Here is a 25,306-nt window from a genome sequence, read left to right as displayed (position 1 = left end):
ATCACCCACCTACCACCACCACCCACCACCCCCCTGCCACCCACCACCCACCTACCACCACCACCCACTTGCCACAGCCACCCACCACCCATCTGCCACCACCACCTACCACCCACCTCCCACCTGCCACCACCACCCATCACCCACCTACCACCACCACCCACCACCCCCCTGCCACCCACCACCCACCTACCACCACCACCCACCTGCCACAGCCACCCACCACCCATCTGCCACCACCACCTACCACCCACCTGCCACCTGCCACCACCACCCACCACCCACCTGCCACCACCACCCACCACCCACCGCCACCCACCACCCATCTGCCACCACCACCCACCACCCATGTACCACCACCACCCACCACCACCCACAACCTACCTACCACCACCACCCATCACCCACCTACCACCACCATCCACCACCCCCCTGCCACCCACCACCCACCTACCACCACCACCCACTTGCCACAGCCACCCACCACCCATCTGCCACCACCACCTACCACCCACCTCCCACCTGCCACCACCACCCATCACCCACCTACCACCACCACCCACCACCCCCCTGCCACCCACCACCCACCTACCACCACCACCCACCTGCCACAGCCACCCACCACCCATCTGCCACCACCACCTACCACCCACCTCCCACCTGCCACCACCACCCACCACCCACCTGCCACCACCACCCACCACCCACCGCCACCCACCACCCATCTGCCACCACCACCCACCACCCACCTACCACCACCACCACCCACAACCTACCTACCACCACCACTCATCACCCACCTACCACCACCACCCACCACCCACCACCCACCTGCCACCCACCACCCACCGCCACCCACCACCCACCTGCCACCACCACCCATCACCACCCACCACCTATCTGCCACCACCACCACCACCCACTACCCACCACCCACCACCACATTTAATTTAATGACAACATATTTATTTCTAAAAGTTATTAAGAAACACATTGCATATTAATAACATATTTAATTGTCTTTGGTAGACTATACATAAATTTGCATATTACACATTGCATGAACAACATATTTAACTACACATGTACTAAGAAAACCATTATCTTCAGTGCCCATGGTGAACATGATTTTGCCACATAGCAGTAGCAATTGCATCCCTAACGTTCGATTGGGACGTTAACCCATGTTGTGACATGTCAACGTAGTCAGGTTGGTCTCCAGGAAGCCCGTCTGCTTCTGCTTCTGCGGCCATTTCATTATCAGCTTCCATAAATAATGGATCCATAACTGCATGCAAACGGATCCAATTGTGCACGACACAACATGCAATCACGAGAGGCCCTTGTCGTGTAGACTTGTAATTTGGCATGGACCGCAATATTGGGAAGCGCTTCTTCAAAACACCAAATGTTCTTTCTATGACGTTGCGTAATGACGAATGTCGATGGTTAAACAATTCCTTAGGTCCTGCATAACGATGGCCACGAAACTCTTGCAAGTGATATCGTTGAGACCGAAATGGAGCAAGAAATCCAGGCATGTTCGTGAAACCAGCATCAACTAAATAGTACTTGCCTACATGTAAATAATGAATACACAGTTCTGTCAATTAATATATATAAAAACAGCCAAGGAAAAAAATATACAGTATGTTGTTCAGGGACAGTCACCATTGGGTGGGTGTGGGAACTGTAGATCAGCTCGTGTAATAGAGTCAACCAGAATAGCATTGTCGTGAGCGCTACCTTCCCATCCAGAATTAATAAATGTGAACAACATATCGAAGTTGCAAGCTGCGAGTACATTTTGCGATACCGTTGCTTTTCGACCGCGGAATGTATGTTGTCTTGAAGCAGGGACCCATGCATCCACCAATGTGCCATCGATAGCACCGACACAATCCTAATTGACAGATATCAGCCTTTGATATTAAAAGCGAAACAAACTGATTGATTTTACTTTCATAATTAAAAAATAATAATATTTATTAACCCTTATGGATATGAACAAATTTACAGGACAGTCACACTGTTCGTACCTTGAACCAGGGAAAAAACCGCCTGTCATTTAAAATTTTTCCTGGGATGTCCTCTAGGTTACGTGGTTTGATAACCGATGATGAAAGCTTGCACAATGCCCGCATAACAATTTTTATGTGCCGACAAATTGTTTCCGTTGAGTGTTGAAATCTATCTGCCATTATTCGATGGCGATCATTTTGTGCAAAAGTGTATAAAAAAATTCCAAGCGATTCCTCCACACTTATATGCATATGTTCAGTATCCATAAAGCCATTATGGAGTAAAGTGTCTTTCAATAAAATGAATGTTTGTGCATCCATTCGCATAACGTTCATCATTGTTTCTGGATGGCCATTTAATAGGCCGAAGATATAATCATCACCTCTGAATGGACACGTTCGCTGCGGTCGGCGACTACTTGACGCGTTGATATGGTCATGCATTACAGCAATCATCAAGAAATCCATAAAATCATCAACAACCTCATCCTCCTCTGATGAGAGCTCCATTGTATTGTTTTCTCTGTCGGATGACATATGCCTTTGTCTACATCACAGTAAAAGCATACTTATAAAATATGTTATTCATGCAGTAACAGTTAGCGTTATTCGTGCAACAGTAAAATTCAGAGGATAAGAAAATTTATTTAACACATGGTCATATTATAATAACTTCCATAGTTTTAATATAACAGAAAACACTTAAAAGTTAAAAAAAAAAAAAACATACGAACATAGAAAAGAAAAGAGGATATGATGGAATGAAAAAAATAAGAATTAAAACCAAATCAGGGATAATGAAATGATCAAACAGTTCAGCCAAGAAGATTTGCTAACACAAGCAAAACAGGGATAATCTCAGTTCACTGCAAAGCGAGGATCATGGCTAGGCGCAAATGGGTAGGAGTGCGCATGAAAAACCTTCGCCATTCCTTATCCTTGAACAGTGTCAGTGCCCTAACGTACTGCAACGGTGGTATGTCCCCAAGCTCAAGCAATGCATCTTGACATGCATCAAGGGAATAATCATCACCACCTGCACTTACAGCCTCAGTCTCATGTTCTCGTGCACGTGAATGTCCTGTTTTGGCTTGTACATAGGATGTGAAAGCAGCACACACATCATCAAACCCACTTGACCGTGACTTTTTGGAACGGCCACTGTCAGTCTGGCTGGTTGCAGGGCCTCTCTTGTGACTTTTGCCCTTGGCTGGATCTATATACTCATCCCCGAATAAGTCAACAGGAATGGCCTCAGCAGCATTACTCCCACCAGCATTACTCCCACCAACGTTACTCCCACCAGCATCAACGTTCCAAAATTTATTTAACATGTCGTCTTCTTCTTCTGAGTCAAGGGGTCCTTGTGTGGATGCACGAGACAGGGCCCTTGTAGCACAACAATTTTCAACAATTTCTGCCATTTCCTGAAAATATTCAAACCCTTTTGTCCTAAACTTCTTCACATTTCTGCTAGCCTACAACAAGTACAAAACAAGAATTAAGCATTGTGTATATCATGAAACGTTTAAAATAAAATTAGAAAATAGTACAGATTAATGGAAAACCTTATCCCAAAATTCATCGGGTGCAACAACAGTGCCTATAATAGGATCCCATCCCAGACCAGTTTGTGCCTGGAGTCGCTTGAATGTCTGGTAATCAGCTTTCAAGCGCTGATATTTTTGGCGCACCTTAACACCTGTATACCGAAATCCATATATGTTGTGCAACTGATTTGCATAATGATTCCAATGCCTAATTGTCCATGAAGTAGTACGGCCCGTTGTTTGATTGTTTCTAACCTCATCTCTCAACATATTTATTAATTTCGTTTCAATTCTGGGCGTCCACATTTTGGTGTTCTCATTGTCATCGGAATTATTTCCATCCATCTATAAATATACAAATTATATTTAAACTAGTTTGGGATGAATATACAAGCAGAACAAAGTATTTTAAAGAACACTGCGATGGATATACAACAATAACAGTGCAAAATGATTTGAAGGAGAACACAGATAAAGGAAAAAGTACAGATTATTTTATTTCAAGGAAAAAAGTACGTAGCAGATTAATTGAATTTAAATAGCTGAAATATAATTACAAAAAAAAAAAAATTCAGATAGCAGAAATATAACCACAAATAATAAATAAAAAAAAATCGACTTTTATAAACCCAAAACCAACTTTTTTTCCTGTGTCCCAAACGACCCCTTGCAAGTAGTCATGGAAAAAACATTTTTTTGTTTTATCAAAAAAAATTTTGCATAAAAAAAATTTCGCTAAACCGTTTTTTTTTAATTCTATAAAATGTAATTTCAACCACTAGAAAGAAAAGGAGGGTAAAGTATGGTATGAACTCGATCAAAACAAAAGTATGGTATGAACATTTTATTTATTTATTTCTATAAATTAAAATATGACTCAAAATAATAAAAAATTAAAATACATACATAAATATTCTAATATGTTGAAAAATTATGAAAAAATATAATTAATTTTAACATAAGTATATTGACTTATCTTTTCATAACATCAAAATAAAAAATATTTTAATGTAAAAAAGATAACATTATTATTTTTTCGTTTTTAATTCATATTCATATGAATGATAAATTATTAATAAAAAATGAAATGCTATAAAAATTAAAAACTTTACTATATTTTGTATAAATCTTATTTACCATATAAATAAATAAATATAGACATATATATGTCTAAATGGTAATGTAACACTAGCTATCCCTGGTTTTAACCGTGTGTGCCAGCGCTAGGGGTGTCTTTGCTCTCAAAGCCTCAAAATTCAGTTAACATTGGGGTGTCTTTGCTCTCAAAGCCTCAAAATTCAGTTAACATTGTGTTTAAATAGTAGGAAAGAAATCAGTAATTTTTTTTTAATTAACAATCAGATAAAAAAAAATTTAATATTGGTTGTTAACAATGTAAAAAAAAAAAAGCTTAATTAAAAAAAACACAATGTTAACAATGTTTTACAAAAAAAATTAGTTAACATTCAATGTTTAATAATGTGTTTAACATTGTGTTATATTGATTTGAATTCAAAACAAATTAGTATTGGTTGTTAATTGAAATTAAGGAAAAAAAATAGTAAAAAAGCCGGTGGGTTCAAACAGTTCAGGGAGGACCAGTGGTTCAAACCATTCAGGAATGGAAGGTGGAAGACAAAGCGGCAGAGAGGTGGGATGACCGCGTGGTCGACCTGCCGGATGACCCGGGGGACGACCGGCCGGGTGTGTATGTTCACTGCCACTATACATTTGATAGAAGAAAGGTTCAAACCGTTCATAATTTCAAATAACAACCGATCTGAAATGGAAAATACGACATACCAAATTCTGATAAACCATTTACGAACTGATTTCAACTTCTCCAAAATCATTTATACATAACAGATGAATGATTTACACTATTTTTGAAGAACAAAAAGTTGAAACAGTTGATCGACTCGTTTGAAATCATTTTCAGATAACAGATAACAGACGAAGGATGAAGGATGAAGGATTTATTTACCAGATTAGTGGGAGTTGAATAATTATCGCCGGTGATGGAATGTGTATACTGATTGAACGAGCCACTGTTTGCTCGTCGAATTCGACAATAAATTTGATAAATTTGACCTGAAAAAAAAAATTAGAATGAATTTTTCAAATAATTTTCCTACAACAAAATATGTGAATAATTTTGTGAATAATTTCACCTCGCAGTCGTCGTTGATTGGTTGCCCGTAATAAGAATCGTCCGCAACGCACAAATCGTAACTCAGTTGATTTGTGAAATATGATACGAGTATGAAGCGGGTTGGATGGATTCATTATTTATAAAATGAGTCTGACCTCTGAAACTCTCTGAAACTCATCCGTGATGAATCTGAACACTGAGAAGTCGCCCGTGATAAATCTGAAGGACAGGTCTAGATGAGGTTCACGTGAAAGTTAGGAGATGATGAACAAGGCAGAAACGTTGAAAAAGAGATATTTGCTACCAAACAGATTTTGAAAATGTAATTTGAATTAACACGCGGAATCAATTTTTGAACATAGTATCCAAACGTCATACGCGAGCCCACGTGTTGAAAATTGATTTCAGTTCACAACCAAACAGAGCCTTAGCTTTTCCTTTTTTTACCATTCCTGAGATTGATTCTCCACAAGCCATAGGGTAGCCACACATAATGTATGTATACAATTTGTACAATCGATATTGTACAATTTGCCAAAAATCCAGGATAGTGGAAGTCGAAAATATATACTTTCCATTTCCATTCTGTGATCAATGACGGTAAGATATATACATTAAAAAGTCATTTTTAAGTCATAATTAGGAAGAATTTTTAAAATTACAATGGCCCCGTTTAGTAGAACTATGAGAATGTGATTATAACTTATAACCTAACAGCTTATAGCTGTGAACATAAACTGATTTTTGACTTATAAATTAAGCTTCTCCTCCCCTACTCAAAGAATAAATTGATTTTTGACTTACAAAAAGCTATAAACTATGTTGTTAAACTGAACCAAACACATCAAAATAGATTAAATTAAGTTAAAAGCTGAAATAAGCTGAAATAAGCTGAAAATAAGCCCTACCAAACAGGGCAAATGACTTGATAACTAAAAACCGTTGATTTCAAATTTTGATGGTGTTATAATCTTATGAATGAAATGAAAACCTCCATTCCATTATAAAATGGCGAGTATCAAAATTTCAGCAACTTGCGACTTCCTTCAGCTATCTTCTCATTCTTCTAATAGCAGACAATTGGAATTTATGCTAAATTAAACTACCATCAGAGGTCAAGTTTCCCCCTCCACATTCAGTCCAACTACAACCATTAACTCTCGTTTTCCCTTCTATGAAAAAGAAAAAAGAAAACGCCTAGCCTACATCAGCAATCCTATGTAGAAAAACTACTAACAAATCGTAAGCCACAGTGTAGGTCACAATAGAAATGCTTAGTAATAAATAGCTGAAGCAAGAGTATAGTTTGCGTGCAAATACATGAACATTAGAATGCAAAAAGGTCCAACAAACAATACTAGTTTTCACTTCCTTTCAAAACTTCCAAGTTTTCTTTCTCATGAATTTTTTACTATAAAATGGAGAACAATGTAGATGCAAGAGACAGTTAAAGGAATGAATTTTTGAATCCAACAAGAACAATGCTAAAACATGTAGGTTTAACAATCAAAAAGCAGAAAGAGCATTACAAATCACAAACTAAAAATATGAATCATCATAATGAAGGCATTAGCATAGTCCGACCTTCGTTTGTAGGATTTGTCACAAAAATTTGGAGTTTTCAAGTTCATTTCCAGATAAAACAGAGCAGAAACCATATACACTATTAGATTTTCCTACTTCAAAAGCAAAGTTCCCACCGGACCCACCTAGCTGTTATAACTGCCTGCCTCAAATATTTGTAGCACCCACTGTGCTGATCCAACAATCTGCTCAAGTACCTGCGATGATATAACAATTGTGCAAATTCTGTCAACTTGGAGTTTATATGCCAAAAGATGGCATTTAAGTGATCATATTAAAAAATAGAAAAAGGAGAGGAAAAAGGAAACTTTAAAATGTCATATACACCACCACCCCTTTATATTGATGATATACAATTAAATTATTTACAAATTATACCCCTTTCGGCAAAGATATATCAGTGAGATGTGAATCTATTTTCAGGTGACACTACAAGTTTTTTGACCTTATTTAATGGGCGACCCAATAAAGAAGGCTCCCACTAAAGTAGGGTTTGGAAAGGGAAAAATGTACTTATTCCCATTTTTGGAGAGGCTGTTTCCATTAATCTTAATTGCATGTGGACAATTGAGCATGCAGAGAAGTAATATAACAAAAATCACAGAATGAATTTTTGTGAAAGAGGACATGACTTCAATTTAAAACCACAGTGGAAGTGACCAAGATTCAAGAGTTGCATGAGTAAATTAAATTCGTGAGATAAGAATAAATTTAAATTAATCATCAATGCTAGATCTTAAATCCAGATTTCCTTAGCTTCTTCATTTCCATTGTTCTTATATTTCTAAAGCTGCAACCTACATCCAAGTGGTACATCAATTTTTTGTAATCCAAGGACCATTATATAAATCTAAATAGAACTAATTATGTGTAACATGAGAAATGCGGTTTGCAATGATCTGCTGTTAGAAAGTGCAAATAATGTTGCAGGTGATTCACATTTAAAAAAAAAAAAAAACATTCAAAGAAATTTTTGGGATTTAGAACTTCACATTAGCACACATAAAAAAGGGGTCCCAAAGCAAATCATAGATCATTGGTTTAAATCACCACATATCTCATGTGGGCAGAGTTGTTGCACAAAAAAACAAAGAAGAGTATAACATGGGAGAGGACAGGTCATTAGAGATCAACTGTACCAGAGATTTTGATACAGAGACTGTAAGTCAAATTTATTTATTATTTGGTAAGGAGTTTCCTCGGCATGAATAACTACAACAACCTCCGCAAATTTGATAGGGAAGATTAAGCTAACAGAGAAAATTACAGATCATTGGTTTAAATCACCACATATCTCATGAGGGCATAGAAGTGGCACAAGAGGTTACTTCCTAATGAAATATAAAAATAACAACACGTTAATTTAGTGACAAGCTAGTGAGACATACATGCAACCATTTAGAGACAAAAAGTGGCATGCTACTGATTCACACATATCCTACACTCCTACATGCAACCACTACACCAAGAAGTAGCAGATGACAAGCTGCTTGCAAGAAGAACCCAATTAGAGCAAAGTTAGTTTAATGACAGTCTGCAACCAATTAGAGCATGGGGTGACAATTCACTAGAGCAAAGTCAGTTTAACGACAGTCTACAACCAACCAACAATCGCATTCAAGCTTCCAAATTAAGTGGTGCAAGGAGGCGCTGGCCTAGTGGCCTGATCAACACAACCTGATTTTTAAGGGTTTGGTATTGAGATTTAGGCCCGTATGGCTGAGCTGGGCCAAACTTTCAGGCTTGTTTATTTATTGGGCAAGGCTTGGGAATAACATGAGACCTGGCCCGATTATGAAAATATATTATATAAATTATATATATAGTATGTACATGTATATAAATTAGTGTACAGTGCATAAATAATTTATGACAAATTTCACTTCATTTATTGTGGTATGGGCCATGTACATTTGAAAAATGACCACTTAACGTTCTGTGGTTTGTTAACTAAAGTCATTATGCTCACAGCTAATGGGTCACTGGTTCAAGTCACTAGAAGACTCGTCTATATCATCCTGACAAGAGCTATGAAAATGAACACACCAAAATTTGAACTTAGGATGTAAAGTATAAACACGAAGAGTTTACGCCAAATTCAAATTCAAATACAAATCTATTAATTTTTAGTTTTGTAACATTTATTTATTATCTAATATTTGGGTTGGCTTGGGATTGTAATATTAATTTAGGGTCGAGCACAGAATGTGCTTTTCAGGCCTGATTCTACGTAGCACTGGACTGAGCTTGGGCACAAGAATTCTTCATTTTTTTTTTCTAGCAAAAGCCCGAAACGGTCCGTGGCCACCCTTGTAGGTGGTCAACAACAATGGGATTTAGATGAAATTACACAGATGAAGAAAATGTCAAGGAAGATCTGGATGAATAAATAAATCACTCCCAAGATCAACACTATAAAACAAATTAAATTAAAACATGCAGAATTTTTGGTTTTAAACAAATTAAATTTAACTTCTTGAATAATGTTGGTTTTAGCAGCAGCAGCAATAAATTACAACATGCAGAATTTTTACATGAAGTAGATCCTCAATGACCAGTGAAACTGTAACACACAATTCCATCTACTTTCCTCAGCACCAAAATCAAGGTAATGACATGTATAAGAACACCAAAAAGACCACAAAAATGACAATGTGGGTCTAAAAAAATCCAATATCTACGCAATGATCAATGATTTACACACACACACACACACAAAAAAAAAAAAGAGATTTATTTAGTTTATTTTCTCCTGCTTTTCAAAACAAATATCAGCAAAAGCGAGAATTCATACACATGTCGATATACATTAACTATATCATATACACATTCACCCAATACCTCGTTATTACAATTTTCTCTTTCATTCTAGTTTTTCTACTTAAGCATGCCATCTAAGGAGCACTGACATTTCTACGAAAGTAAAGTGTCGTATAACATCTGACACGACACTAACACAACACTTATTGGACACTTCTCAACACTCGAACACACATGAAACACATTAGAAGTTTAAATAAAATAACTTGAAATTAATGATAAAACCAAAACAATATAAATTTATGCTTATTATCCTCTTTCAGATTTTAAAAATTATTATTCTTAACTTAAATATTCATATATATAACACATAATAATTATTTAAACTTAAATATGACCCATAATAAATATATAAAATTATATGTTTTTCACGTGTAAATTTGTGTTGACATGTCATGTTGTGTCACGTATTTGTATCTGTACTTCTTAACATGTCATCAACAACACCAACCACATTTATGCAAAAAAGAAAAATAAAAGGAGCAAAAATAGGAACCTACAATGTGGCATCATTGCTCTGCCTTTTGACCACTGACCGCTGCGCATCACCCATCTTTTCCATTCATCCCTATCAATCCCAATCCCAATTCCTTTTCATTAACCAAAATCCACAAACTAACAAACACTTTAAGTAGTCCACCCTCATTTTCATTGATCAAATCAACACAATGAACCAATACAGAACAGTCATAAAATCAAAGTTATATGGTGGATTAGTGCATGAATGCTAGATATTAATAGAAACATATTTATTTTCTTTGATTTGTCATCTGTCCTAGAAACAGTAAGACTCACAAAGAGACTACTAGCGATCCTGACAAGTACGGCAGAAGGTACCATGATACAGCTCGCAACAAGCCCGCACGTTAACGGCCAGGTGCGATGTGAGGCGTGCTCCGGCGACAAGCGGCATGAGCGATTGCACGCAGCCTAATTCTCCCAAATTCCTACAAAATCAGATTATAAACAATGACAATATAAGAAAAGCACAATTAACTCCAATCAAAAAGCCTAGGAAAGAATTAAAGCTTTCTGTTTGGTTGCTGAGAAAATGTGAGGAAGTAAAACCGAATCAAACTACTGGATCTAAGAAAAACAATTTCAATTAACTAATTCTGTGGTTGTTCGCCAAAGAAAATGTTTTTTTTTTTCCTTTCTCTTCAGTACCTGGGATTGGTGAAGGAGAGGCGGCGAGGTTGGAGGCGAGGGGCGGAGAGCGGCGGAGGACGGAGGCGGGGGAGAGGCGGCGATGAGCGGAGGGTTGAAGACCTAGCGGTGGCGATCACCGATCTGGAAAGCGAACCACGCCAAGCCATTGTCTCTCTCTCTCTCTCTCTAGTTGGTGGTGTTGATAGAGAAGCACAGAAAGCGTGAACAAAATGGGGGAGGGTTTGGGGCAGTAGGGTTTAGGGTAATATTGTTTGGGTGTGAATGGTGTATCGGAGAGTTTATACAATATGGGTTGTGGTCCGTTCGATTAGCTCGTCAAATAGGAACCTGTCTATAGTCAAAGCAAGCAGTTCTTTGGCTAGTTGTACGGTACAACCGATTAAAGTAGTAATTGCTTTTGGCAAACAAACATTTTCAATAGCTGCTGAGCAATTCTATTTCATATACTATTGTGTCAGTGTATATATTTAATGAATTATTATTTTAATAATAATTATATTTTTAATTAAAATGATCCTAATAAATATTTATTAACATTCACAATATTATATAAAAATACTCTGTATATATCTTTTAAAAATAAAAAAAATTCAATATACATATTTTGAGTAAAAAAAATCAAATTATAGTTTTTCTATTATTGTCACTTTATTTGCTACACACTTTATACTCCTCTATTAGTTGCAAAGTAATACTCTCATAATAACTCTCATATTGCTTAATATTTAGATTTATATTCTATTAATGATAAAAATATTAGTTTTTTAGTACAATTTTTTTTTGTGTGTGGTTCTTTCGCGGTTTTCAATCGGACAACCAGTGTCAAATTATTTCATTATATTTGGATATGAAACTTTTTTATTTTTTATTTTTTTGAAACAAATTTATCAAACTAATCTAATTTTTGAAATAAATACATAATTTCAAACAACTACAGCTCACAATCAGCAATACCGATTCAAAAAATGAAAGGAAATTCTTAATTGTGCTTTTTAGGCATTTCTATGCTTGTTGTAATTCTAGTTCTTCAAAATTTTTGATTTACAGATTTTAAATGCATACTTTGTGGTTCTTCCATTACGTGATGAAGGTGCGATATCATTAGGGTCAGATAATCTTCCAGGGTTTTTCGTGAGTTCCTTGGCCCTCACATTGGTTGCTGCCTTGTTTCCATTCTCATCTTTTCCGTGCCTAATCTTTCTCAAGGAAAGGTCAGGATTTTCACAACTTCCGTAAATTTAGTCTACGCATTTTCATTTTTTTGTCTAATTTTTGGGATTGTTGTTGCACTGTAGCTCTACAAATTTCCAAATTGTACTAGTGTGTGGAATGAGGAGGTGTGTATACAATAGTTGAGTGAAAGGTATAATTGATACATTTAGACCTCATTTGAGAACATGCTAATTTAGTAATTTTTTGGCTATTTGGCTAAAATATGTGCTAAAAAAAACTAGTATGTTTGGGATTACTTTTTGACTTTTTACGAAAAGATGTGTAAAAAGTAGAGAGAAAAGAGAATATTTGACTTTTTAGTATGAGTTATTGGCATTTTAGTTTTTTAGTGACTTTTTGATTAAAAAAGTCACTTGCCAAACAAGGCCTTAGTCTGTGGATTGAGAAAGTTAATTAATAATTAAATTGCAAAGTGTGTACACTAAGAAATGATGTAGATTGAGATAATTAAGTGTGTGAAAATAGAGAATTTCTCATAGCTACTGCCTTTACCTAACCACCACGTAAAAATTAAAAAAAAAGAAATTACTATTCAATAATAATTCTATAAAATTATTATATATTCATAAAAAAAAATTATAATTATAATTATTAATATTTATAAAATTTATTATTTATTTATAATTAATTTTTTAAATGCCTACTAAGTTGAAATTTCTCTTAAAAATTAAGGGATGTTGGTAAGTTTGTTTGTTTGTTTGTTTTTTTTTTTTTTTTTCGTTTTATTGTTTTAGTTTTAGTCTTCATTAATTTAAAAAATTGCTAAACAAAACATGTAATTATTTTGGTTTTGGCTTCTTTCTTCTCTTATTTCTTCTATTCTATGAAACATCACAATCAATTACAACCAGGAAGGAACAACATGAATATTGGAAAAAATGGTGCATCTTTTCCACAACATATAATAGTAATGAAATACAAAAGCATAAACTTGTTAAACTATGAACCAATTTATTAATTAATTGTAATGAGATAAGGCTGTAAATTCTCTCAAACAATAAATCAAAGAGGGAAAGACTAGATTTCCCTAATTAATTGTAATGAGATAAGGCTGTAAATTCTCTCAAACAATAAATCAAAGAGGGAAAGACTAGATTTCCCCACCACCAAAGAAAAAAATTGGAGGATAAAATGAAGCAAAGAACTTCAAGTTTCTTGCAAAAAAACTCTTCGTAAGATCAATCTGATCTCCAAGTTCAGAGAAAAGCCGCATTCAATAAAGAATATGTCTTCACGCATTTTAATTGCTGATTGAACGTGTAAACTGTCGCAGATGACATTTTCACTGCAACTGCAATTCCTCCAAAATGTAATCTTATAGAATTCTGATTCTTGGACCAAAGACCAACTTCACGAAGATTTCCTTCATTCCAGCAGATGTTGACGGTCACACCACCCCTCGCCTTCAATCCTTTAACACAACCGTTTGCCCATTTGTCTCGTGGAAGAGCTGGAAGTAAATATAAGTCCTTCACCGTGCTCTGAACAAGCATTTCTGCTACTGCTGCAGAAAAGCTGACACCAACAACAGCTATCAATCATTCACATTGTTAACTTCATAAACTCCATAATATCATTGAAGAGCATGTGTAATGCTACAGGCGCATTATTAACCTTACATTATTTTTTGGGTGTTGGGATTTTTGTTTAACCAATTACCTGTTACCCTACTCAACCACCTGAGCCGAAGCCCAGGGGTGCTTGTTCAGCCTCGAAATAAAATTGCTTCAACTCTGCCTCCTGTTTTTTATTCTAGCATGCTATATATGAATTTAAAATATATAGCATCTGTTCAAATTTAGTAGGATACGTATCAAGAGTCTGCAAAGTGTCTCAAATTATAAATTTAAAATTTTAATTAATTAAGACACATTGAAGAAGTGTCGGACAAGCTTTTAGGAATGTTGTGTTTGATATGACACGCAAACTCCATAGAAATATCCGTGCTTCTTAGTCCCGTAGACAAGAGGTGTACGAGGCATACCCTGTCAACCGTTGCATTTGATAGCGCAGATTTTCCAGCAAAACACAACAAAAAGCTTAAAAAATACACTCTTACAGACAACTCAAAAACCTTTCTTCTATTTAAGCCTCAAAATGAGAAACAAAGTTCATTACAGCTATGCTCAAACATCCATCTTTAAACCCCTTTTCCTTTCATAGTTCAAAAGCATTCTGAAAGAAACTACACTCCTGTTATATTCAAAACATTTTCTTGATATCTTGGCCTTGGCTGCTTAGACACATACACTATGGCCCTTAGATAATAGAATTAGGAACTGTCTTATTGTAGGTCAATGTAACAAAAAACATGTTCAAACACAACCTAAAACTTTGCATTATAATATTAAACACACCCAGGCACACTTCAAAGTCAGAAAGTGTTGTCGACATTTTATATTGCTCAATGCTGATATAGGTCAACACAAGAATTGAAACCTTGCTTACCCAAAATTGGCATCAATCTGGAAAGGGGGGTGTGCAGTGAACAGGTTACTGTAAAGTCCTCCTTCGAAGTCACTTTCATGATCAGGATCCACCAAGTTAAATAAATGCTTGACCATCCTATATGCGTTCTCACTGTCCCGAAGGCGTGCCCGCAAAGCAGTTTTCCATACAGTCGACCATCCTGGACCCTCCTCACCTGTTTCCAGAGATGAAACTTAGAAGTGATGCTATTTGACAATTGCTGAATATCACTATTGACAAAATGAAGCTCATAATTATTAAGAAGTTAACAAAATGAAAGTAAATAAAACCGCAAAATGGTTACAGTCCTTAGAACATCTGAGCCAGTAATTTCTAAATCTTCCTAAATTTTCTCAGACGCAAACCTCTTTTGTAAAGGGTATAGTTGGCAGCTTTACAGAGATCAGGAGTTTTCTCAACAGTAATTGTGTGCCCCGGAAACAGGCCAAATAGGTGTGATAGATGCCGATGATGTGGTTCGGGATCCTCAAAATCTTGTGCCTGTGATGGAAAATATAAATAAGTTTATTATTTCTACGCCCTAGAATGACATAACCTTCCAAGCTTCCTTGAATAACTAAAAATACAAAAACTTGGAAATTCATAATCAAAATCCACACACCCATTCCATAATCGAACCATCCCTAGCAATTTTTGTTGGATAAAGCCGTGGTTGAGCTTTACGGATTCTGTCAACCAGATCATCGTCACTTTTACCCAACGCCTGTTCACATGTAACTTTTTATATAAAGCATCTCATTTGAAAAGTCTAAAAGGTGCTGATAAAAACAGAAACTCAAGATTTTTTGCTGATTCAGGATAGGAGCTTTACCTCAGCAGCAGAAACAACCGCAGAGAAAACTTCTTTGATGATTGACATGTCCATGGTTGTTGAGTAACTCACACTAGCAGGCTTACCATCAGGAGCAATAAAAGTATGCTCTGGAGAGGTTGACGGGTTGGTTTCAAGGTATCCTCCTCGTCCTTCAATCAACCAGTCCAGCAGAAATGAAGCACATGCTCCCAGCAAAGGATATGCCTTACTCTCCAGAAAACCCTAATTATGTTGAAAATATAAGCAATAACTTCCCCCCAGAAAATTTTTGAGTCAAATATCACGAGCAAAACTAGGTACACAATTGCAAGATCAACAAATGTCCTTTATGAGGAAGATAAAAAATAAATAAAAACTATTCAATTGCCATACACTAAGGATTTTTGAAGAATATATTTGGAAAGGAGACACAAATGCCTTTAATAAAATGTAACTCCAAAGAGAAAGGAAGAAGAAGAGAATTCCAAAGGTCACTAAATATGATACCAAATGAAATAGCATGAGAATAGAAATAGAAATAGCATATTAGTAATAGAATCTTACTTTGTCCATAGTATAAGTATAATGCTCCCATAGATGAGTACAAAGCCATGCTCCACCCATTTGCCATAAAGCCCAAACAGCCTGACCTCGGTCAGGAGATGTTTTTGCCCATATATCTGACACTTGATGTGCAACCCAACCATTTGCTTCATAGTTCACCTGTAACATTCTGTGACTAAATAAAAACAATAGTGTTTATAAAGAATATAGAATGCTTAAATAGAACAATTTATCATGGAAAACACCAATCACAGAGTTCATCCTGGGTCTTGACCCACCTAACTACTTTGATGTACAAATTTTATATGGATACATACATATTTTATACTTATTCAGTCTTTCAAAAAAAATAAAAAATACTAAGCTCCAAATGATGGCTTGCAGAAAAACAAATATACATATATACACAATACCACACGTGATCACACAAAATGAAAAACAACAATTCATAAGGACCGTTAATGTTTGATAAGTGAAAGATATTCTTACTTTGGCAGTTTTACTTCCATTGACCGACAGAGACGAAATGTAATCAAACAAAGGCTCCTGGCACTCATGAAGGTTGCATGGAAGGGAGGGCCAATAGTTCATTTGAAGATTAATATTCAAGTGTTGAGCGCCACTGGAGAGTAAAAAGGAAAAGGTCACATTAGTAGATGCAAAAAATACATATGCTTTTTTTTATCAATGGGAAGCAGAGAAATTATGTTACATCAGAAGACTAACATAAAATGAAGTACAGAGGGAAAGGCAATACTGCTGTTTTTATGGCTTAAAAATTCTAGGGCAAATTACAGCGGTAGTCCCTGTAGTTTACCCGTTTTATCATTTTGGTCCCTGTTGTTTCAATTTGATTAATTTTGCCCCTGAATTTTACGGATTGTGTCATATTAGTCCAATAATAACAGCAGTTAAGTTTGATGGACGGAAAATCAAATGGTGTATTAATTTGGTCTCTATAGTTTACAGGATGTGTCAATTTGGTCCCTATTGTTTTGACTTTCCTATAAATTACAAGAAACAAATTGACACGTCCTATAAATTACATGAACTAAATTGACACATCATTTGATTTTCCGTCCGTCAAACTTAACCGCCGTTATTTATTGGAATAATATGACACAATCCGTAAAATTCAAGGGCAAAATTGATCAAATTGAAACAATAGGGACCAAAATGATAAAACGGGTAAATTACAGGGACCATTTGCATAATTTGCCCTAAATTCTATCTTTCCAACTCTCTCCCATCTCTCTTAGAAGCTAATTTCTTAAAGGGGAAGAAAAAAAGAAAGAAGATTTCACAATGCACTTGCATCAAGGAGAAAATTACAAGATACCATGCAGCGAGAGAGAGAGAGAGAGCTTACTCCCATGCTGGCTCAATATCCTTGTTCCATATTCCCTGCAAGTTTGCCACCTGAGTTCCAGGCCGTGAACAGGAAATAAGTAGATATCGACCATACTGGAACAAAAGCTCCACTAAAGAGGGATCTTCATCAGTTTGAAAAGATTTCACCCTCTCTGCAGTTGAAACCATCTTATCTTCACTACTTTCTAAAAACAGATCAGTTGTAGAGGACAAATGTTTCTTCCTATCCAAACACCCATTTTCTCTAACATTCTTTGAGCTTTTTGAAAGCTGCAGTGAGACGCGATGAAAAAGGTTTTGATAGTCAACCAAATGCCGTGAATAAAGATCAGCAGATGACAAGTTTTTAATTAAATTGAATGTGCTTAGAGACTCCGAAGTAGGATCTTTTTTTGAATCTGAAGGTTTAGTGAATGGCCCATCAAATGAAGATGAAGCCACGAGAAGCATAACAGCCCAATCTGAACCCTCAATCTTCAACTTCTTGTCATCCAAAACATTTATAGTACCCACATCACTAATCTGCAAATCAAGAATTGCAGAAAACTGAATACCCTTTGGATTGTCGTTTTCATTCAATTTCGGTGGAATTCTTTTACCGGGGCAACTTCCTTCCATGATAATCTGATTTTTACCATTTATACTCGAATGATGATGTAGTTTGCTGTCTAGAGATACCATAAAGGAGAGAGACCCTGATTTGCTTCCTGAAATCTTTGTCACGATCACTTGATCAGGATTTGAGGCAAAATGTTCCCTCACGAATTCAACTTCACCTACAGAATATTTCACTTTTGTAGTTGCAGTATCCAAGTCCAGTACTCTCGAATATGTTTCTTCAATATATGAAGCATGAGAATCATCGAATTCTAGCTTGATATCACCCAGAAATTGGTAAACCTTCACATCATCACAGAAAAATCACAAGGATATGGGGGTAAAGATCATAGAAAATATGAAATTTCACAAAGGATCAGGAATACTGACCCATATAAAACTGCATACCTGGTAAACAAAGCTTGTGCATCAAATATGACACTATGTCAATTACAACTCAGATGTAAGCTAGCTTTAATGGATGTAGAAAGTTCCAAATTAACCAAATTTCATGTAAATATGCTCTTTGTATTTTATTTGAATCACCTTGGGTGTTCTAATTTTGTTTGTAGATGCTCATTGAAAACTTTCCCATGTACAATGGTTCAAACCCACAACTATATGAGCTTTACAAGGAGATTGTTTAAGTGAAAATCTGAAACAGAACATAATCAGTTTGCATAAAGTATCCAATCATCCAATTATTGAAGTTTAACCACAGAATTGGTGGTGAATGCTCACCCACCAATAACAACATTGACAAGGCCCAAGGTTTAAATTCCTGTTTTTGGATCATGGATTTGGATAGGGATTTAGAAATCCATGATCCAAACACAGCGTTAATGTAATGTTTCAATGCCTCCATCAATTGGAACTTCTAATTTGGCCTGAACTACTTCGAGGATCTAATTATGGACAGATGCTACAGTAATAGCATATTTTTGTATATAATATCCAAGTGGTTCAATTGATGATCCCAAAATTGCCACAATATAAGGTAATAAAGTAGAGCATACGTCTGAAGGATTGTCTGACAACTTGACCGCTTCAGTAGTAGCTTCGGCATACTGGCCATCATCAACAAGCTTCCTGACCACTGACAGTGACTTTGGTGCATCTGGGTTTGTGTAGTTTCCAGGAATCCCAGTCCAAAGTGTGTCCTCTGCCAAATGAATTCAAGTAATCTGCTGTCAGTTTCACTTTCATATTGAGAGAGAGAGAGAGAGTAGAACAACAGTTAAACTTCACAAGTTTCATCAAACTTATCTCCATAACCTTGAATTTTAATATGGTATCATTGGGTCTCTGTTTGGGTTCTAATAAGATTATTGGAAAAGCAGCAATATTAAATATTTGAGTTTTTTGTTTTACATGAATTGGGACCCCAGGAACAATGAACCTCTAGCCTACTTTCAACTATTTGGCTTATAAATTCTGAATGTTCAGAATCAACCATAACATTGGAGGGAAAAATTAGATTCAAACCTTTATTTCCTTCTCCTTTCCTCTGTTTCTAGCTATAAAACAGAGTTTCATCCAAATTAATAGATACATTAACACATCTAGGCCATGTTTAATTAGTAGGATTAATAGTGAGGAGATTAACAATCCATGGAATTAGTGTAGGATTGGTTATCCAACTGGATTAGTGGGATACATAATCCGCTCTTGTGCACGTTCATCTTGCAATGGATATGGAAACATATAATCCCAATTATATGTTTGTTTTGCATTAGCAGTCTCTTCTTTGATTTCTTGCCTATCTCCTTTCATCTTATATAAGAGACCTAGATTAGGTTCAATAAAAAATGATTCCATCATTTCTATATCTGCAATTCAATAAACATAAATATATACTACATATATATTTTTGTACTTTTATCATTTTTTTCATGTAAGTTGTAGGATTCTATCAATTTTGTTAGATAGAATATCCATTGGAATCTAATCCGAATAACAAAAATTGCAACCAAACACTAGAATGTAAGTCCCAATAATTAATAATTTTAATCTTATGCTATAATCTGCCAAATAAGACAGGCCACTAATGTTTGAGCTATCCTCAACTACACCAAAGACATTGAACTAATCTCAATTCAAGTCCAAGACATACAAATACATTGAACTAATCTACTTTAGCCATTTAAAGTTGAGTTTGGATCTTGGAATTATGAAGAGGAAAGGGAAAAAATGGAAAAAAAAAATCTTGGATTTGTGGAGTGAACAGAAAAAGAAAGGAAAAATGAGAAGAAATTGAAAAAATATATATATATATATATATATAATTTCAGTTTCATTTTCCTTTCCCATGACAATGCAAGATCCAAACATAGCTTAAGGAATCCTCTATTGGGGTTATGCTATTTTAGTAAGAACAATGCTAGAGGGCCACAATTTTTGTGGCCATAATGGCTCAAAACTGCCAAAACTTTGAGCCATTGTGACCACAAAAATTGTGGCCCTCAAACATTTTCCTTTTAGTAATTTTTCAATTTTTTGATTAAAATATGAGACAAAAGAAATTATTACGTTTAGGATGACTTTTTTTTTTTTTTTTTTTATGAAAAAATATGCTAAAAGTAAGGAGAAAATTTGACTTTTTATATAATTTGTCAAGTTTTTCAACTTTTTTTTTTTTTAATGACTTTTAGGCTATATAAAAATACATGTAGGAAGGGTAAAGAACCAAAATGTCAAATGCTAAAATATTGAACAACTCAAAACCCAAGATAAAGAACAAACTTCAAATCTTGAAAATAAACAATAATAGTATATCAAACAAGACTCAAAAACACTGTCATCTCTTCCCTTTCTATCATTTCTAGGCAACCAAACAACAACAGAGCAAATTGGGATATACTGTTACGTTTACCATTGAGATTGAGAGTCTCGAATTGAACACCGCCCCAAACCATAGCACCGAGTCGACCATTTCCAATGGGGATAGCATCAGTCCAGTGCTTGGCAGGCCCACTAAACCTAACTTCCAGAGCCTTCGAAGGCTCTGCTTCAAGCAAGCTCGGTTCCCACAAGTCCTTCATTCCAGGTCTTCCCACCATAACCCAATCACTATCTTCTTTCATTATTGGACTCAAATCAAGCTCTCTTTTTAGGGTTTTACTCACAGTTTCTTGCTTTTCATATCATGTGAAGAAGTGATGGGTGAGAAAAAAACCCCAAAACAGAAGAGAGTGAAGAGAGTGGGGAACAGAGTGAGACAAAGGAGGTACAAGAATGGAGGGAGGTGGGTTAGGTAGGTGGGAGATGAAGAGATGACAGCGAAGAACTGGCCACCGCCAACGATGGATGTTTTTGTAAAAATTATTGGTGGGTCCAGAACTACGTGATTATGTTTTTTATTAATTATAATTCAGCTGTCTTTTTAAATACTTTATACAAATTCGTGGATTTCAATCTCTCCAACAATAATATATCGCAGCACATATTGATGTTTGTAGAGCAGAAATTAGGAGCGCGGAGGACCCCACGTTTCACGTTTGGATGTCTTTTTGCCTTTTTCTTTTTTAAATTCGAAACTTTCTCCTGCGATGTAATAATTTAATCACGCCGTGCGTCATCTTTTTGGCCAGTTTCGTTTCACCACATAAACGTTTCATTTTTCGGTGCTTAATCACTTGACTTTTTTTTTTTATTTTTTTGGGTGGGTAACCAAGGGTGGTGGCATAGTAGAAAAGACATTCATCTTTGCAACGGTAATCCAAGTTTGACTTTTGAGGGGGATAAAATGTTGAGTAATTTGAGTAGTTCTATAAGAAAATCTCACTTTATATATTGATCGAATTTTTGGCTTGTTTGTAACATATGGTTGAATTTTGTTAATGTTTCGGTAGTGAATCCATTTCCATAGATTCGGTTAAATTAGGCTGATAGAAATCTCATTTTATATTCTGATCGAATCATCGGCTCATCTATAGCATATGCTTGAGTTCTGGTGGTAGGTCAATTCCTATAGATTGGGTTAAATTAAGCTTGACAATCGGTTACACAGAGGCTTAGACCCACAGATGCAGTGATCACACCTAAAGCATCCTTTTTTCTGATAAAAAAAAAAATCACTTTTTTTTGGATCAATAATTTAATAAAAAGTTTATTCATAAATTCTATAAGGGAATATTCAGTGTGATTGGTCTTAATTTTCTCAATTTAATTTTTTAGAAATTGAGTTTTTTTATTGTTCGTATTTTTTTATTTTTAATGAATATTTTTAAAATTTTAAACATTTTTTTTAATTTTTTAAATGTACCTTACTTAGATGTATCTAAATAATAAAATATTTGTGAAAAATATTTTAAAAAATCAATAAATATACAAAAATACGAAAAATACACAAAATTTTCATATTTTTATTTTTATTTTTTTGGCATTTAGTGAATTTTTTTTATAAAAAAAAAATCAAAAATATTATACTTTTTAAGTATATTTATGTTAGGTGTGTTCAAAAATTAAAAAAAAAATACTTAAGATATTAAAAAAAAGGAAAATGTTTGGTAGCTCAAAATTTTATGGCTCAAATGGCTCAAATCTGTCAAAACGACGTCGTTTTACACTCAAAATTTGTCAAAACGACGTCGTTTTGAGTGATTTGAGCCATTTGAGCCACAAAATTTTGAACTACCCTAGCATTGTTGTAAAAAAAATCAGTGGAAGCAAAAAAATATGGGAACGAAAAAATAAAATTTTCTGAAAAGTGAATTCTAAAAATGAAAACCAAACAGAGTGATTAGTTATAAGAGTTTTTTTTAATAAATCAATTAAACTTTTTATTTTAAAAAGTTATATTTTAATTTGGTATTATTTAAGTTTAAGTGATGGGAATGAAAAGGTGAGGCGTGGAAGATTTTTTTGAAGAGATTAGTAACTAAAGTGTTGATTGTCGAGTGTGAAAATCTACATTTCGTTTTCTAATGTTACATTTGAAATGTTATATTAGAGTGTTACGTTTGAAAAAAGTATACTAAGAAATTTTTATGTATTACATTGATTGAAGTGTTATGTTTATTAAAAAAACACTTAGTAGTTTTTTGAAATGTTACGTTGTTGCGTTTAAAAAATATATATTAATTTTTTAGTATGTTACATTTGAGTGTTACATTTGAGAAAAAAATAGTAAGAAATTTTTGTGTGTTACATTGATTGAAATGTTTCATTTGGCAAAAATGCATTAAGGAGTGTTTTTTATAATGTCACATTATTACGTTTGAGAAAATGAGTTTTTTTTGAAGTGTTATGTTTAGTAATTTTAACATTTTAAAAAATTCACATTTGTCCCTCAACACATAATATACACGCGTTTATACTTGATCATAAATGTAATTCGCACTAGAATGTGACCTTTAGGTCCATAATAAGAAAAAAAATGAAGGACCAAACAGTTTTGTTAACACCATAAATCTGTAATTTTATTATTATATAGTTGCAGGACACGTGGCATCCTCTTATTCATTTAGAAGTTAAAAGAAGTTATAGAGATGATGGAGAATATGAAGGACAAAGTGGATGAGTGGAAGGACACATGGCAAGACAAGAATGAAGATGGAAGAAATGGGTAGTTACTAAGTAGTTATTGCTGTATTTTTTCCTCTATAAATAGCCATTAATGGCTACATTGTAATGGATCTAGAACTTAAATCAAAGACAATTGATTTCAATATTTCTTGTCATTTTCCTTATCTTAGGAGTAGCTTAACATAGATTTATATTTCGAAACATTTATTTTCAGCATTTCCATTTCGAAGCATTTTATGCACTTTCTTTTCGAAGTATAGGAGTAGAGGTAAGTAATTATTACTTTGATTGTTCACTCAATCATCTTTCTTCGTCCCTTTTTCTTCTTTTACTTTTTCTTTTCTCTACACTTGACAATTTTGAAATCCTCTTCGTTGAGGCAAAAGAACCGTCAACACAATCGCTTGATAATTGGCTTGAATTTAATCTGTAAGGATTTTTCAATCCTTGCTGGCACGCTCGCATTTATGATATTTTCCTTCGTAGGAAAAATAAGCTAACAAGTTTATAAGATCAATGTTTAGGATTTATTGATGGTTCTAATAATTTCATTTTAAATATTAATATTGGTAATTATTTTTTTTAGTAATTTTTAATTTGGCATTCTGCTTATAAGTCCAAATTTAAATTTCTTTTGCTCAAAAATTTACACGCTAAACTATTATGTCTATAAAGAGATGCTTATGTAAAATAACTAAACTATCCATAATTTCTATCTTTCTGTCTCTATGAGAGAGATCTCCAATGGAAAATACTATAATAGCATTTGCCATTGCTATAATTTAGTAATAAATAGTAATAAATTGTTAAATTATGGCAATGATGCTTCAATGGTCATATGTCATTTTGGCAAATCTCAACAAATTTTCCCTCTAATTTTCTAGGTGTTGTTTGGATATACGTTTTATAGTAATTTTTTGGGCGAATTACACTAACAATCCCTATAGTTTGAGGGTTGTGTCATTTTGGTCCATAACTTTTCAATTGTGACATATTTAACCCTGAATTTTGAATCTTGTACCAATAGGGACAATTGAAAATACTATTGTTTAATTTCAAGGGCAAAATCATCAATTTAATAAAATATAAACTAATTTAATAAAAAAAATTTAAGAAAAATATTTTTGAATTTTTAAAAATTATTTTTACCCACTAAAGAATAAAATTATATAAAATTGATATATCTTTTAGATATAGTTTTTTCGTTACCAAATTAATTTTTATTATGTGTTTAAATAATGATCATGTAATTGGTGGTTATTTTTATTTTCATTAAACTAGTTTCTATTTTTTCAAAAGTCATGTTTCGACAACTTTGATACCATTATTAAACCAATCCATTAAATCAAAAAAATCCAAAACAAAAAATATTTCATATATTAAATATATCGATTACACATTAAAATCCTAACAATTACCTATTACATGATCATCA

General features: G+C 34.6%; 2 protein-coding genes across 5 annotated transcripts; both read right to left on the bottom strand.

The window, feature by feature from the left end:
• Positions 1 to 7,169: 7,169 nt before the first annotated feature.
• LOC114261117 (caspase-6 protein) lies at positions 7,170 to 11,713 on the bottom strand. 4 transcript variants are annotated; one of them, XR_003628832.2, is made up of 4 exons: positions 11,295 to 11,706; positions 10,923 to 11,074; positions 10,628 to 10,695; positions 7,170 to 7,504 (listed from the first exon to the last, which is right to left on the bottom strand). XR_003628832.2 is itself a non-coding variant. In XM_028201327.2 (4 exons), exons 1-3 carry the CDS (start codon positions 11,441 to 11,443, stop codon positions 10,673 to 10,675), a joined length of 282 nt encoding a protein of 93 aa, XP_028057128.1. In that variant the 5' UTR covers positions 11,444 to 11,713; the 3' UTR covers positions 7,170 to 7,504; positions 10,628 to 10,672. The 4 variants fall into 4 exon arrangements, 3 of the variants coding, with proteins under 3 accessions (XP_028057128.1, XP_028057127.1, XP_028057129.1); XM_028201327.2 differs by having other exon boundaries at positions 10,965 to 11,074; positions 11,295 to 11,713; XM_028201326.2 differs by lacking the exon at positions 10,628 to 10,695.
• A 1,748-nt stretch (positions 11,714 to 13,461) lies between these two features.
• On the bottom strand, positions 13,462 to 21,772 carry LOC114261118 (alpha-L-fucosidase 2). Its single transcript, XM_082914072.1, has 10 exons — positions 21,218 to 21,772; positions 19,362 to 19,507; positions 17,747 to 18,648; positions 16,867 to 16,999; positions 16,378 to 16,536; positions 15,832 to 16,056; positions 15,622 to 15,723; positions 15,365 to 15,500; positions 14,979 to 15,174; positions 13,462 to 14,045 (listed from the first exon to the last, which is right to left on the bottom strand). The coding sequence occupies exons 1-10, from the start codon at positions 21,426 to 21,428 to the stop codon at positions 13,727 to 13,729; spliced, it is 2,529 nt and encodes an 842-aa protein (XP_082770198.1). The 5' UTR covers positions 21,429 to 21,772; the 3' UTR covers positions 13,462 to 13,726.
• Positions 21,773 to 25,306: the final 3,534 nt, after the last annotated feature.

The sequence above is a fragment of the Camellia sinensis genome, chromosome 2, assembly GCF_055761805.1.
Source record: "Camellia sinensis isolate YWXY chromosome 2, ASM5576180v1, whole genome shotgun sequence".
In the NCBI taxonomy this organism is placed as follows: domain Eukaryota; kingdom Viridiplantae; phylum Streptophyta; class Magnoliopsida; order Ericales; family Theaceae; genus Camellia; species Camellia sinensis.
This window is presented reverse-complemented; position numbering and strand designations above follow the sequence as displayed.